The sequence below is a fragment of the Corapipo altera genome, unplaced genomic scaffold, assembly GCF_003945725.1.
Source record: "Corapipo altera isolate COAL_440 unplaced genomic scaffold, ASM394572v1 118, whole genome shotgun sequence".
Taxonomy (NCBI): domain Eukaryota; kingdom Metazoa; phylum Chordata; class Aves; order Passeriformes; family Pipridae; genus Corapipo; species Corapipo altera.
This window is the reverse complement of record NW_020884991.1, coordinates 1146379-1161237: the sequence shown is the minus strand read 5'-3', so window position 1 is coordinate 1161237 and position 14859 is coordinate 1146379. Positions and strand designations below refer to the sequence as shown.

At 36.7% G+C, this 14859-nt stretch overlaps 1 protein-coding gene across 4 annotated transcripts in view; it reads right to left on the bottom strand.

Moving 5' to 3' along the window:
* Positions 1-14859, bottom strand: part of EXOC2 (exocyst complex component 2) — a 124489-nt gene that overhangs the window by 7993 nt on the left and 101637 nt on the right. For all 4 annotated transcript variants that reach the window (XM_027666298.1, XM_027666301.1, XM_027666299.1 and 1 more), the window contains 2 exons: positions 3206-3261; positions 17-139 (listed from right to left, as the gene is read on the bottom strand). In XM_027666298.1, coding sequence (XP_027522099.1) covers positions 17-139; positions 3206-3261 — 179 coding nt within the window. The remainder of the gene's footprint in view (positions 1-16; positions 140-3205; positions 3262-14859) is intronic.

Below are 14859 nucleotides of genomic sequence, written 5' to 3'. Positions count from 1 at the left end.
CAAAGCATTCAGGTACCTGTAAAGCTCCATTTTTGCTGAAGGATGAAACACACTGCATCAGTCGGCTCAGTTCCTCAGAGACTGCTTCTACAACCCTTGACATTACTCGAGGAACTAAGTCTTTGGAAATGGTAAACACCTAATTATTAAGAAAGAAGAATTGTAAGCACAATAGCTACATTAACAGAAATATTTTCTATAGTAACATTTCAATAATAAACATTAAACACTTTGACTGAAAGGACACCTCCATTTTTATCAATGGACAAAAAAAATTCAAAAGCAACTAGAATATGAAGGATGTCGTCTGATTCTTGCCCTGCACCTTTGACTAATCCCTTCTGTTAATAGCAAAGTTAGCTCTGTGATATGTGATAACAACCACCTTCTTGCAATGCCAAAAAGGGGTTAGACTTCAAAATATGTGCTTTTGGCTGATGGATGCAGGTAGTCAGGGTGGTTGTACATAGACTGCTGTCTTGTAAATAGCACCTTTAATTCAGGGCTGTGTGACTGGCTAAAACAATTACACAATCAGCCACTTTTACCCATATATTTTGCTCTTTCTTCTAGACTCCTTTATTTTTGACAATGTCTCTCAAATGTCTTCATGCTCTGCAGAAGACAAAAGCATTTTAAAGGCTTTAAGAGTATGATGGTGTCAATGGATTTTCATCTAGATTCTGCCACTGCCACCATTTATTGGATCCCTGACAAAAATGTTATACCTTACTGGTTTTCCCATGGATCAAGACCATCTTTTTAACTGCTTATTTGTACAACTTTTTTAAGTGGTACTTGGAGCCTCCACTTAAGGTTCAGAATAGCAACTGCAACACAGAAGTAAATATTAAATTTACGTCTGATGGAAAGCATGAAGAAACCATTCTTTCTTTAAGGGAACTTTAAGGAAGCGAGAAATTGTTGGTGAATGAAAAAAAAAAGGTATGATTTTTCTGCACAGATTTGGGGAAAATGCAGGCCAAGAGGCTGGAATATAGGAGGAAGTGAGATTATAAGTTAGACACACCAAACTTCCGTCAAAACTAAAAGGTGTTGACAAAAGGAGCTGAAGATGAGTGCAAGAAGGAAAATTAACTGCATAAAGTTTTGAAACATTTTCCTGATTTTTGCTTTAAAGTGGTCAAAAGAATTAAGCAGTGGAATGATTTTGTTACTAAAATACCTTTGCTTTACGTGAAGTTTAGATCTCATGTCTGACAAGGAAATATAATTGACAGAAGATATTAATACAGGTGTGTAAAAATAAATTAATGGAAAAAAAAAAAAAAAAGAAAGCAAGATTCCTACGCAGTTTTCAGGGATTAGATAATGTATCAGGGATTGGATCCCATAAGGCTGTCTGTTCCAAAAGGCAGGTCTGTACCATAGGCCAAGTACAAAGACCAAATATATGTCACCTATCAGCTGTTACCAGTACTAGTTCCAACACACAGGTTGTTTTCACTTTTTTGGATCAAAACAGTTACATAAGTGACATAGTTAGCTGTATAGTAAGAAAAAAACAACCAGTAATGATCTGGAAGGCGGTTATCTTATTCAGCACCAAATATTGCCGAGCAATTCAACACAAACTTACCAGGAATGTGCCCAAAGATCTTCTACTGAGAAGAGAATATTTACGTCCGCAAGGAGCACTCTTGAAGTTACTTTACAGAATTCAGCAAAAATAATTCTCAGCACGGGTGAATCATCACAAATTTGCACTAAGGAGCCCTTATTTTGATTTCAGCTAAATTTAAATTCAAAAGTAGAGAAACAATTTTCTTTCCACTTCAGTCCATCTGCACTGTTCATCTGATGGTTAGTTTTTGCTGTTTCAAACTACAGAAATTTGTAGCCTTGCTAACTAAACTTAAACCTGACCCAGCTTACAGATTTTCACCAGTGGAAATGGGAGTTTCATCTTGACGCGTTTTTGTATTTCTGTAATATTTCACATCTAGAAATCTATGAAGCAATTCTATTTGGGCCAGAATCAGTATCAGTCTCAATGAAGAGAGCAAGGCAGTGCACTTTTCTGCTGCAGCATTTTAACAAGTATGCACGTTTTCAAGATTAGTTCAATAAATCACTAACGCCTTTGAATTTTTTTAAACAAAACCTCTAATTTTCATTTTAATTAATTTCCATTACATTGAAAAACAACATCAAAAATGAGTATCATGTTGAAATATGTTTTTGGTGTTGCTTATTCCTTCATTTGGAAGCATTTTGTAAAACCAGAGATACCTCTGTGAAAGTGCTTCTGCTATATTTAACAATGAAATTGTATAAAAAATACTGTAAGTCATATTTGAAGTTTCTGAAAATATTTTAATTTATTTAAATCCTTGTAATTTAAGAAGAAATAAAATAAGCAAAAGCCTCAAGTGAATCTCATCAGATTTTAATCACACAGAAAAGGTAGAGCAGCTATACCTTTTAAAAGGCAAGAGTGATATTACTATCAATGCTTTTACCAGGAGCAACAGTAATCTGGTAACACTCTTGATGATTAGAAGGAAGGAGTATGTAGAACACAAGCTCTAATTTAAAGGACCATAGAAAATACCTGCATATTATCACAAAAGGCTAAATAACTGCAGCTCCTCCAAGCTTATTATGTTAAAAATAATATTTTAATACGCACTCCCCATCCTAAGCCATTACCTACCTAGGTATTTCAAACACTATTTGTGCTGTACAGACACTACAAAACTTTCTGGGTTTAGATTTCTTATTTTCATCATATGTAGAAGACTGACATATATTGGCTTTTCACTCTGAGTGGCACGTGTTGAACGTTTCTTTCAAGGTGAAATATAAGTTCATTCACATATGTTGTGGAAAACAAAGTTAATCAGAGAAAGTGAGCATCATAACTATCTATATATCTGTATATTATCTGCATGAAAAGGGAAGAATTAGTTCTAGAATTTGGCTTTCCTCTTTATCAGGTAATGGAAACAAAAAGGTGTAATGGAGTGTTAGTGAGGATAAACAGGAACTGCTCATCTCCTCCTGCTCATAAAAAAGTTAGCAGTTGCATTGTTTAGCTAAACCTAATCCGAAACACTTATACCTATAATGAAGACACTTCAATAGAAGGGTGAAAAACCCTGGTGAAAGTCAGCATTTACCATGAAAAGTATGCTGAAATCAAATTAATGTAAGCATGAAACAACCTGAAGTTTTTCCTCACCTCTGCATGCACAGCAATGATATTCACTAATGCTTCTTTCAAATAGTTTCTGACACCTGAAACAAAACAAGCAAAAGAATTGATTACTTTCATTCTGTTGTCTCAACAACACCATAACATTCTACTGTTCAATACTGTACTTTTTATTTTCATTTTTTTACTACCACTTTTGCAATCAGAGGCAGAAAGAGAAAGTTCCATAGCCACACCACCAGTCTATTTCCTTTTTCAAATCAAATGGAGAAAGGCACATTTCCTTACAGCAAAAGGTTAAAAAACCCAGTAGGTTCCTGTTTCAGTATTCTTCTCTGGCAACCGAAGTTCACCAAAATTGCAATTTAATAAAAACCTAGTATTATTAAAAAAATGTGTTTTTTTGTTTTTATTTGTTTTATGTGTTGCTAGAATACACATACCATGTGACAGATCAGTAAATTCTAAAGAACAGAAAAGACAAGAGATTTTGTTTGTATAACAGTCTTCAGTAAGATCTCACTACTTTATCACCTTCTCTATCTGTAAATTATGATTATAGACAGAAATAGCAAGGACTCTTGTTTCTCTGAAAGTGGTTCAGAAGATATTACTCATGGCAGTTTATAGGATATGTCATGCCTTAGTAGAAATTTCCTTTTGGGGAGTGTGGAGAAGTCAAATAAGCATTTTATTTGCCAAGCATACGAAATGCTTGTCAATTTATACTGAAAAGTAAATTCCAAACAGAACAACATCTAGCAGGGTGTGCTTTAGTTAGGACAGGCTCTTAATCGCTCTATGCTGCTGTAATTCTGGAGTAACTTTCCAGACCTGTACTCTACTTGTCTAAGTTCTAGAGTAGGAAAAAGTCTGAAATTGCCTCATTTGTTTTTCTGGCTACTTCACTTTGTAGGTAAAGGAAAATTAGAAAGTATTAAACTCATGAAAGTACATATAAATGCTGGAAATGCAAACAAAGCAATGAGAAAGGGACAGTGGTCCACATGACCTCAACTTCTGATTTGGATTACTCTAGCATGAATCAGAGAAAGTGCAATGACTCCATCACTCCCTTCAATATATTCAATCGGCAGTAAAATATCAGAATCATGGACATAGACTGTTGAGACCACACAGCTCAGAGATCACAGTGTGATTAAGTCTGCTGCTATAAAAATTACAAAGTGAACCTTTAATCAGTTCATCTTACTTGCTCCACCTTTTCTCAGATAACACTGATGCAGCAACTTAATCCTGCTATGAAAAACAGCTTAAAAGGAGTTACCAGAGATCATCAAAATGAGTTATTCTGTGGGAGAACAGAGTATTGTCTCACAACTGCCACCTCGGTCATGCTCATTTTTTTAACCATTGTTCCTACAACTTGCCTCAAGATCTAAAAAGGTGACACTTTTTCTTTCTTACTTAGACAATTATGGACAAACATTTTATAAGAGTAGGACACAAGGACAACAGGAGCCTCTTGCATGAGGCACAAACACTTTCATTACTTGCATCTCTGACATGCAATGTGATGCAGCCTGGGAGCTAGGTTGGATGGTACTTTCTGGAGGGCATTATGGATCTGGAAGCAACGGTGCTTGGGGGAAAGTGGAGGGAGAAATGTTGAACAGTAGCTCTTGTTTCAACGTGCAGTCAGGGCGTAGCTGAGCTCTGCACCCAGGCCTGTGTATCAAGGCAGTGTCTGTTTCAAAAGCTCATAGTGAAGAGGCAAATGTCAAAGACAACTTTACTGCTCTCACTAAAAGCAGTTTGGTCTCCGAACACACAAAAGAATTAAGACCTTTTTAGAATAAATGTTCTACTTTCACTCTGGAAGAGGTGTAAATAAACGAAAAAGGTAACGAAAAATTCAGGCCTTTCCCCATCCGTTCCAAAACATCTCTAGTGCCTTCTCTCGCTATCTTTATTCTTTTTCTTGAAAAATCTCAATCATTTTTTTCCATTTAAATTAACCCAGCAACAAGCTGGGTTGAAAACTTAAAGTTTCTTTTTATCTTTTTACTGCAAGAAAGTGAGGGAGGAATAAAGCAATACCAGAATTTTTATGAAACGGACTTTTTTCCTCTGCCCTGTAACCTTGCAAAACAAAGTAAGAATGCTACACACCAATACTTGAATCACACCAAAAGATCACAGGTATATGTGGAAATGCAACACTCCTTTTTTCCTCTTCTACTATTATCCTTATTTTACTTCACTCTGCCCCAGTTTAAATCCTCTGCAGGCTTCATGTCACAGAGGGCAAAATTTGTATCACATTCCAGAAGCAAATACAACTTGACCAGACACCAAACGGTGGTATGCAAATCATATCAAGAGGTAGAGGGTGAATTCGGGAGCTGGTTTTCAGTTAACCTCAGGGTGCAAAGTGTTGCTTTTGGTCTGCAAACCTATGCGGTATTCAGCTTTTGGCTGCCTACCAGCCTCATGTTGTGACAGTAGGATCTTTAATGTGGAAACAGTGATTTTACTTTTGCACAAATGCCACACAAGATTAAGATTTTGATGGTGTCCCTTCTGTAGGAATCCCTGAGCACTGCCATGGCATGTTCCTTAGTCAATCACAATTTCATCTGTGAACTAAGCAGCATCTCTTTGTCCCAACTGACTGTTTCCCAATAAGGCATCTCACTCAAACCCTGCTATGCTGGGGAGCCACAAGGGAAATACAGAGAGCGGCCTGCTATGTCAGAGGGCACGTGTGTCTCCTGCAGAGAGGCAGCCAACAGACTGAGTTGGGAAGAAGTGTTACCAAGGAGGTGAGTGAAAAGCTGGAATGGAAAAAGACCGAAGTGGGTGGGTTGTGTAAGAGGGTGATGTGGTTCTGAGGAAGAATGCTCATTTCCCACCCATCCCACCTAAAATCCTAAGGTAGCGTGCCTCTTCTCATGCATTCATGCAACTTGGCTCAGGATAGGAGCTGCTAATTCTGTCTGCTGCTGTGAGAACCTAAATTAAACAATGTTTGACTGTGTTAAAAGTTGCCTGTCAACTATGTCTGGGGAAACCTTCCACAACATACTTCTTAAAGAGTTAGTCACTAAGCTGCTGTAACCAAGGCCCATCAACTTCTGAAAGCATGAAATACTAATGTCAGCAATATTAGCTCCAGTGGTTGAACACCACTGCCTGGTGGTGCACAGCTAAGATGAAATGGTTACTTATGTTTTCTAACTGAAGAGCTCAGAATGAACGAGCTCAGACTAAATGGAATTGAGATAGAACCTATGGTGAAAACAAAGTGAGAGTAGGTTAGTATTGCATATTGCTAGCCTATCCCAGCTGTATGATAAAATTATTAACTTAAACCTCAGTGAAAGGGCATAAGCAGACATATTTTATCTTCCATCCTTGTACTGCACACAAGGACAAATGGGTGAACTGAGAGCTTAAAGAAGATTATTTCTTGCAATCTCAGTAGTACTAATTAGGTGTTCCTGACCTTTCATAGCAGATTCAGTCACACCATGACTGTACGATCAGGGGGTTCATCACCAGCACGCATATTTCCTCAGTTTCTCAAAAAGGTTTTGCGATTTAAGAGCAGATAATTCAGCACAAATTGTGCAAAGCTAAGCAGCTCTTAGAGACAGTCCATGTGTATGAAACTGTAGCTGCCTTAGTTGCAGCATGTACTAACCTGAAATACCTTGTCTTGGTAAGCAAAACAAACCAAAGATGGAAAGAAGATGTAAGTGCACTCCAAAAATGCCAGTTAATGGAACCAGACAGGGAAAGAATGGAGCACTGTCTAAGCCGAAGAACAGTACAGCACAAGAAAGAATGGAAGGTATAAATGAACTGACCATCAGTAAATTTAGACTGGAAATTGTAGGTCACTGTGTAACAGGTTTGTTCTAACTGTGCTATGTGGTTTTGTGACAACCATTGCTGCAGGGAGTCAGTTTTCTACCATGGATAGAACAAAAGTAAAAAGGCTATTTCACCCCAGCCCTTCTTTTTGTCTTATTTGTGAAGGATTTAAATTTTTGGATGTGGAGACAAAGCCAAACATATCTGAGTGTCAGGACCTGCAGGCATAGTTAATAACTGTACTATATTTTGAAAAATTACAATTAAAAAATATCCAATTTCTGATTTATATCACTGCACTGTTTGTGGCAGGCTTTGTTGAAGCAAAGTATTACTCTTCTGGAGTATAATTCACTGGAAATACAAGCAGTGGTATCCAACTGTGAATTTGTTGTGAAATTCATTTCAAAATGAAAAAATTCTGTCTAGAATAGAATTTTTGTGCATCTTTCTCTACAACTGTTCAGCAGCCCACGCAACTACAGTTTTTGGGACTCCATGCTGCCAGTCCTATTATATGGCACTGAAAGCTAATGCACCATATAACTGTAGGTTGCAACTATTAGGCTAATCAAGTGAAACATAACATTCTTAAGTCTAAAATACCTCTTATTTAGCATATTGAAGCACAAATACAATGCCTTTCCATAGCTTCTGACAGAAATGTGTTAAAGAAAGTCTCAACAAGCCCATGCAATTTCTCTGAGGAAAATGTTGTTATTCTGTTATAGCATAAATGCGTTCCACTCCCCCTCTATTCTGCACACCAAAGACTGACTTGTTGGAATTCTAGCTGTCACTAACAAAGCCCCAGTACTGCTCTAAAGAAAAATGGATAGGAAGACTTAAGACATAAAAATGAAGGACAATTTCAGCCATCGACTATCACAATGGTTGACAGAAGCTTTAAAATAACATCTTCCAATTTTGGACCCTCCACTGTACTTTTTACTGGAGAAACACCTAACTAAATTGTCCAATAATCTCCAGTTTACATCACCTATTAATTTTATTTATTTATTTTACAACTGAAATGTGTCAGATAGTCTACATTTACATGCAATTTTAGCAACAGTGTAAAGCTGTAGCAGGGATGACTGTTGTGAACTATGGGAAAAGCAGAAGGGAAAAAAGATTTGTGGTTCTGAGGAGTAACAGAAACCAAGCTTTTAGCTTGCCAAAACAGGAGTCATTCAGGAGATCTTCAGATAGTGTAGTACTACCAGTTGTCCCACTTGTAGTTCTCAGAGATATGTTTCCCCCAACTACTTATATGACAGTGTTATACTATGAAACTTCCAAAGTGACTGAATAAGCATGCAAGAGCAGGAACTCCAATCCCACATGTGTAATTCTAAAACACAGACAGGCTACAAAAAGTTGCATGCACAAATAGAGCAAAGGCTGCACACACAGTAAAACTGAACTCATCAGGCCGCTTTTTCTGTGCCATTAGCTAACACAGGTCTTCAAATGTTCCCAGTCCTTCTACAGTAACTTGATAGAGAGATGATATGAAATTCAAACATTTTTAAGCCTTCTGCAGACACAAGAGTTCAAAGAATGAGCTGAAGTTCAGCTAGGACAACTGAAACACACAGGAAATTTCAACCCAGGCAGCCCTGGCTTGATGCACTTTAACTCTTGTGAGACTGGAACCTCATTTGAGACATACAACTGGAAAGGTAACCTTGCTGCTGCCTCTCACTGAACAAGTCCTTCAGCTTACATGCTGTGCAAAAGGGAGGAGAGGAAGACAGAAGCACATAACTGTTTAGAAAAAGGAGGTGATGTCAGCAGGTACCTCTGCTTACCGGTAGTAAGCCAGAAATGAGGATGAGAGGCTATGAAGGGTCAAAAGAAAAGAAAATGTTCTGAGGCAAATTCAGTCAAATAAAAATCAGATAAGAATATTAAAAGCTACTGCTCTTGTCTGGAGGAGCGAAAAGCCATCCACAAGAAGTTTTACAGTTCGACAGCTGTCACTCAATTTTTTTTTTTTAATAAAGCAAAGAAGACTGAATGGTTCTTAATATATTGACCAAGCTACCAGTCCTGTTTCAAGACTGAGTTGACTGACTTATTAGAAACCTAACCTCTGAGGGACTGAAACAGAAATGAATGTTGAATAGGCACAGAGCCACCAATTTAGGGAACAACAGAGAGCATTCTGGCCTTTGTAGGGGGTCAGTGCTTAATAGGGCAAGCAACTGCTGCTGGTGGTACCAATGTTCCATAGTCGTTCTGAAAAGAGAGTACTAAATTTGTTGGCCTTGAGGCTTGAACATGACTTGGTAGAACTAGGAAAACTGATGCCTGGGAGTCTGAAATTTTGAATTTTAAAATGCATCCAATTGCATGAGATATTTTTTACAATTTATTGTTCTGTTTGGTGGGTTATGCCAGTAACAGTCAACCAGTCTGAAACATCTTTTTTTCCTGATTATTTTTTAATAAAAACTTCCCTGAAAAAATAATAACAAACAGGACTTGGTGATCCAAAGATATTAATATTTTTCATACCCAGCTGCAGAATACTGATACTTGCCTGCTCCTGGACATTTCATTTGCTACGTTGATAGTAAATTTAGAGGAGGACAAATGGAAAAAAAGTATTTCATCTGCTCTTTTCTAAAGAAGGTACTGTTTTTTAAATTTTTTTTATATATATTCTTTACAGTTACATTACACCCACCCTATTGTAAGATTTAATTGAATCAATACTGGAAATGCTAATCTCCAAGCTTCAGATATATCATATCAAACATTACAGCAAGTTACATACAAAGTGTTCTGACTGAACTGTGTCAGTTAAGTTCCTGCAGCTCTTCTGTAAGTTTTTAATCTGCTATATGAAACTGCTGGAAAAAAAAAGTTGCACATAACTACTGCAAGTCGTTAATCAGTGCTGTGTAGTGCACATTAAAAAAGAAACTAATGAATGGTATCCACAAAGCCATGTAACTCCTTTAAACAGTCTGATTTTAACTGCTAAGTTTCCTCCAGGTTCTGGCTGCACTGCAGCTGCAATAGCAGTATTTAATACCTGATTTAACTACAAGTATCCCAGCACAATTTTGACCACAGTATGGTCAAAACATTTTTTTTCCTCCTTATGGTCACAATATTTTTTTCCTCCTTGCAAATCCGGTTACCAAAGCAGTACTACAGCCTTGCAGGATACCTTGTGAGATGCCAGATGACTATTAGTATGTTTGCAGCTCTTGAAAAGGCAGACTGTGCTCTACGACACACCAAGTGAGCACTGTCCTGCCCTGTGTAGTCTACTCAGGAATTTCAAGCTTAGATGGATGCCTCCAGACAAACCAAGCTGCCCAACACACAACACAGAATTTCACTTTTCAATCTTACCTAAACGATAACTTCAGTCTAAAATCAAGTAATCTCTTTCTGAAAACTAAAAATATAAACAGGTAAGGGAGAATGGGTAGGAGGGGGAAGAGGTACTAGAGAGTAAAACACTGTCTGAGGTCACATCAGGTCATCAGAGCAGTCAGCACTGTCTCCATGCAGAAGCTACTAGAAGAATTGAAAAAAACGTTATCTGTACAGACACATCTTGGTACAAAAATTTTAATTTAAGAAATCTACCGAATAGCTCTAGGCTTCCTGTACTTACGGAAGTACTGCCTGACACCTCCAATGCATGGCCAAGCTCTACCAACTACCTTATCCCAAGAAATGAACTAGAGGCAGTACAGACTAAAAGTGAAAATTCAAATGAACACCATAATATTTTTATTTTTAGGATGCAGCATTCCAAATAAACATGACATATAATGTTCTTCACATACAAAACAATTCAGAGACTTGGCTGCCGAACTGTGAACTATGTACAGCAGAAACCAGTTTCAATTATGTTGATATTGTGAAGCTATTTTAAATAAACTTATTACTTGATTTTTTCAAAGCACTTAACTTGGATTTGAAAAAAAAAAAAAACAATTTGGATTTAGAATTAAGCATGCAGGATGACATGAAAAAGGGTGATGCCTGCTAACCATGAGGACCAACAGGATGCCTGAGGCTACATTAAATGTATTTGAATAAAGGTGTTGGCCCCCAAAACTATTCAGAAATTTAACATTTATAATCAGGGAAAGTTTAATGTGACTGGCAGTCTGTTTAATTTTGTATGTTTCCAGAACAACAAACTGTATTTGCCTCATTAGAAAATGCCCTAAATCATTTAATGTTTCTGCAAAATTATTTTAAAAGCTAGCTACTATTTGCAATTACTATAGTAAAAACAGTACCTAATTTAGAAAAGTAGTCTTTTAATTGCCAAGAAGCCTATAACTTTCAAGATAGTCCTCTAACTGTGGAACAGACAGAAACCTAACTTGTTTGCAGACATGAGCCTTTCATGAACTACAGCACTAGTACATGGGTATGTCATGCTATTTTACTGAAGTGTCCCCACCTACACAGTGATATCATCTAACATGACACCCCGTAGATGTTAAAAAAAATATATAAAAAAAAGTAGAGATGTGATTTGGAATTTCCCCATGGACATAACAAAGCAGCTCACCTCTACTCTTTACAACAGCACACAGGTTTCTCCCTTCAAAGACAGTTGATAGGAAATCAGCTTCAGATAACAGTACTACCAGTGGCCTGTTTTCTAAATTAAGGTAGCTAGACAAGCCTGTTTGTTTCTTCCTAATTACGAAAAATGTATTTGTTGTCATGCTTTGTTGTTTGCCCTGGATAAAACCGTTTTTAGAAAACTGTTTGTAGGGTGCTAAAAGTAGAACCCTTATATCTGGCAGTAGCTCTAAAAATAGAGGAGCTCTACCAGGTAATAACCTTTTCCACCACTTAAGCAACTTTATTTATTTATTATATTCCCTCCTCATTTTGACTCACAAATAATTTTGAAATAGATTTAAAAAAAGCTAATAGTGAGTAGCTGTCAAAAAGCAAATAATAAGTGCAAATAATGGCTTTAGTTTACTTATTGATTCTGTTTTACCCAAGGAAATATAGACACCACCTTTGAGAAAATTAAATGGCCACTATCATGTTCAGCAAATTCCTTCCTTCAAAGTAAGATTTATGCACTCTGTTTAATAACGCTATTTTTACAACAATCATACATGATTATATTACATATTTTTAAAAATATGTGCATGGTATATTAACAAATAAATACAGTGCCATGTGCAAGAAAAGGCAAAGTTGGAGGAAAGTATTATTTAAAACCAGTCTAGAACAAAAGACACAATTACAGCATTCACAGATTGTTATGGATCCATATGATACACCTGAGCCAGCTTAAATGTCATACAACTGCTCCATCGTTATTAAAGTGGAAAAACCCACTTAAAAATAGGGACTCCAGAACCTCATTTGAATTTAACCAAGAATGTAAAATTTCTCACTTGGCCACTTCCTGCTATTGCTGGAAACATTCCTCCTTTAAACGGATATGGATTTCAAGGTACTGTACTTAATGTTGTTTTGAAAGTACATTAAGAAGAAAATGTGAACGTGTAGGCAAACTGGAAACTCTCTGGAGAGATTACCCACTTATTTAACCACATTTCCTGTTTTTTAACCCATTTGTCCTAAGTCAGTCCTTAGACTACAGATAAAAATAGATATAAGTGTGCTATAAATAGTTCATTAGCAGGTCTTTCTCGGTAAAACTGAAAATGTTTTGATAAATCTATTGTTCTTACTAGCTCCATACTAATTAAACTGTGAATCAGATTAATGTTTTCTTGAAATTCTTATCTGCATAGCTCATGGTAATTATAAATATACAGTGCCTTAGGAATCTGAGAAGTCGTCCCAGGAACTAATAGTAACCTAAAAAATACCTATCAATAATTGAAATTTAACAAACTTACTGGTAATCAGTGTGGGAAAGTGCTTTTACAAAGCACAGTTCTGAAACAAGGCAGGACAGAGGCTGATTGTTGAGGATCAGAACCTTCCTAAATATTTTGAGATTTGAAGGTCAGAGCACTACATCTTTGAATTAGTTGCCTTGCATTTATTTTCAGCCATGACACTATGTTGATCTAACACAGTGAATGTCATTTGAAGAACCTGACACTAGTAGCCTCAAAACTACCTTCTAAAAATATCAAAAATGAAGGCTTTCAAGCCTTAAGTTTTTGAGCTATTTTAATTCAAGCAATAGAAATTATGTCATAATGTTCAAAGAACCTGAAAGTTCCTGTATTTCAGCCGCCTTGGAGAAGGCTTTAAAGACTGCCAATACTGTGATTAATACCTTTGTCTATGCACGAACTTCAAAATACAAGAGGAAAACAACAAGAGAATAATACTGGTTCTGTGTCTTTTTGCATAGGCCAAACTCAGATATCTTTAACATAGGAGCTGCTGAGGCTGTTATGAACTTTCTGCTACTCCATTCAAACCACAGAATGATCTGATGGACAGCTGAACAGGTCTATGCAATATTGCTGCTTTCTGTTCCTTAACACACACATTAAACCTCACTGCTTCCAGGATAGAATACAATTTGCTTTATTATTAAGAAGAAAAGGAGCAAAATCTGTAATGGTAAAAGACTACAACAGGAAATGTGAAGCTCAACAGTGCTTCACTTGGGAAGGAGAGACGTTTGCTAGCATCAAATACTTAACAGAGGTGCAGGCAGCTGAAGGTCAGTCTGATACATACACATGTTCTTGGTTCAGGAGGTTGTTAAGAGATGGATTTACTTTCATTTCTTCCATTAAACACAGTAACAAAGCATAAAGGGCATTTTACCAATCCAGCATTTGTTACATGCTCTTCGATGTAACAAACCATCCTTCCTGACATGAGAGCAAAGGATGCTGCATACCATCCTTAAAATTGAATCATAAAGACTCTCAAATTACTCATATTATTGCAGAATCAGCCAAATTTCAACCCATTAATTTGGTAACAAGAAAGGTAAATTATGAAAGAAAAACAAACGTAAGAACCTGAAAACCATTTAACCCAAAATGCCTAATACATTAACATAAAAAAAGTACATACTTCAGAACTTACAGCCACTTCATCTAAGCATGCAGAGTTATCAGCTCACCCAAATCATCAATTGTAAACAAATGCATCAATGATCCTTAACTGAGCCCAGTATTTGAGATACAGGACCCACAGAAACTTGTCTTTTTATTGTTGTCATTTAAATACTAACAACATTGTCTGGCAGAGTTACAGCCATTACACAGTGTTCTACATGCAGTTGGCCCACTGATGTGTGCTAGTAATCCATAAACTCAGCCTTGTGACAGAACAAGAATATAAACACTTCACAGCCAACAGTGTACTGCCCTACAGATTTAGTATCACTTAAAAGTATCCTACCATTTCTACTTCAGCTTTGGTTGAATTAAAGTGGCTGTAAGTTTGACTCAAGGGGAAACCCAAGCGCATAAATTAATTACAACTATCAGATATTGAAGTAGGTGGTTTGAGATAGATGAAAAAAACCTGCATAAGAAAAGCCATTTAACCCAACATAACATCCAAACCAAACCCATTTTTCTTCCTGAGTGGAAAAAAATAGGTTCTGAAGAAAGAAATTTATGCGTGAGACTCTTCGATGTAACAAACCCTCCTTCCTGACATGAAAATTAATACATCTAAGGATGACTCAGTATTACCCAAACTTTTTCTACCACCAATCCATTAGCTGTAGGATGCTGCTTCGTTTCCCACAAGAAAAATTTTTAACAAATTCCCTCCCTCTGCCTCCTAAATTTTCAGCACATAATAGTCACAGCATTATGTACTTAAGTTCTATTATCATTAGATTTCCACTACAAGAATAATTTTAATGCTGAAGGATT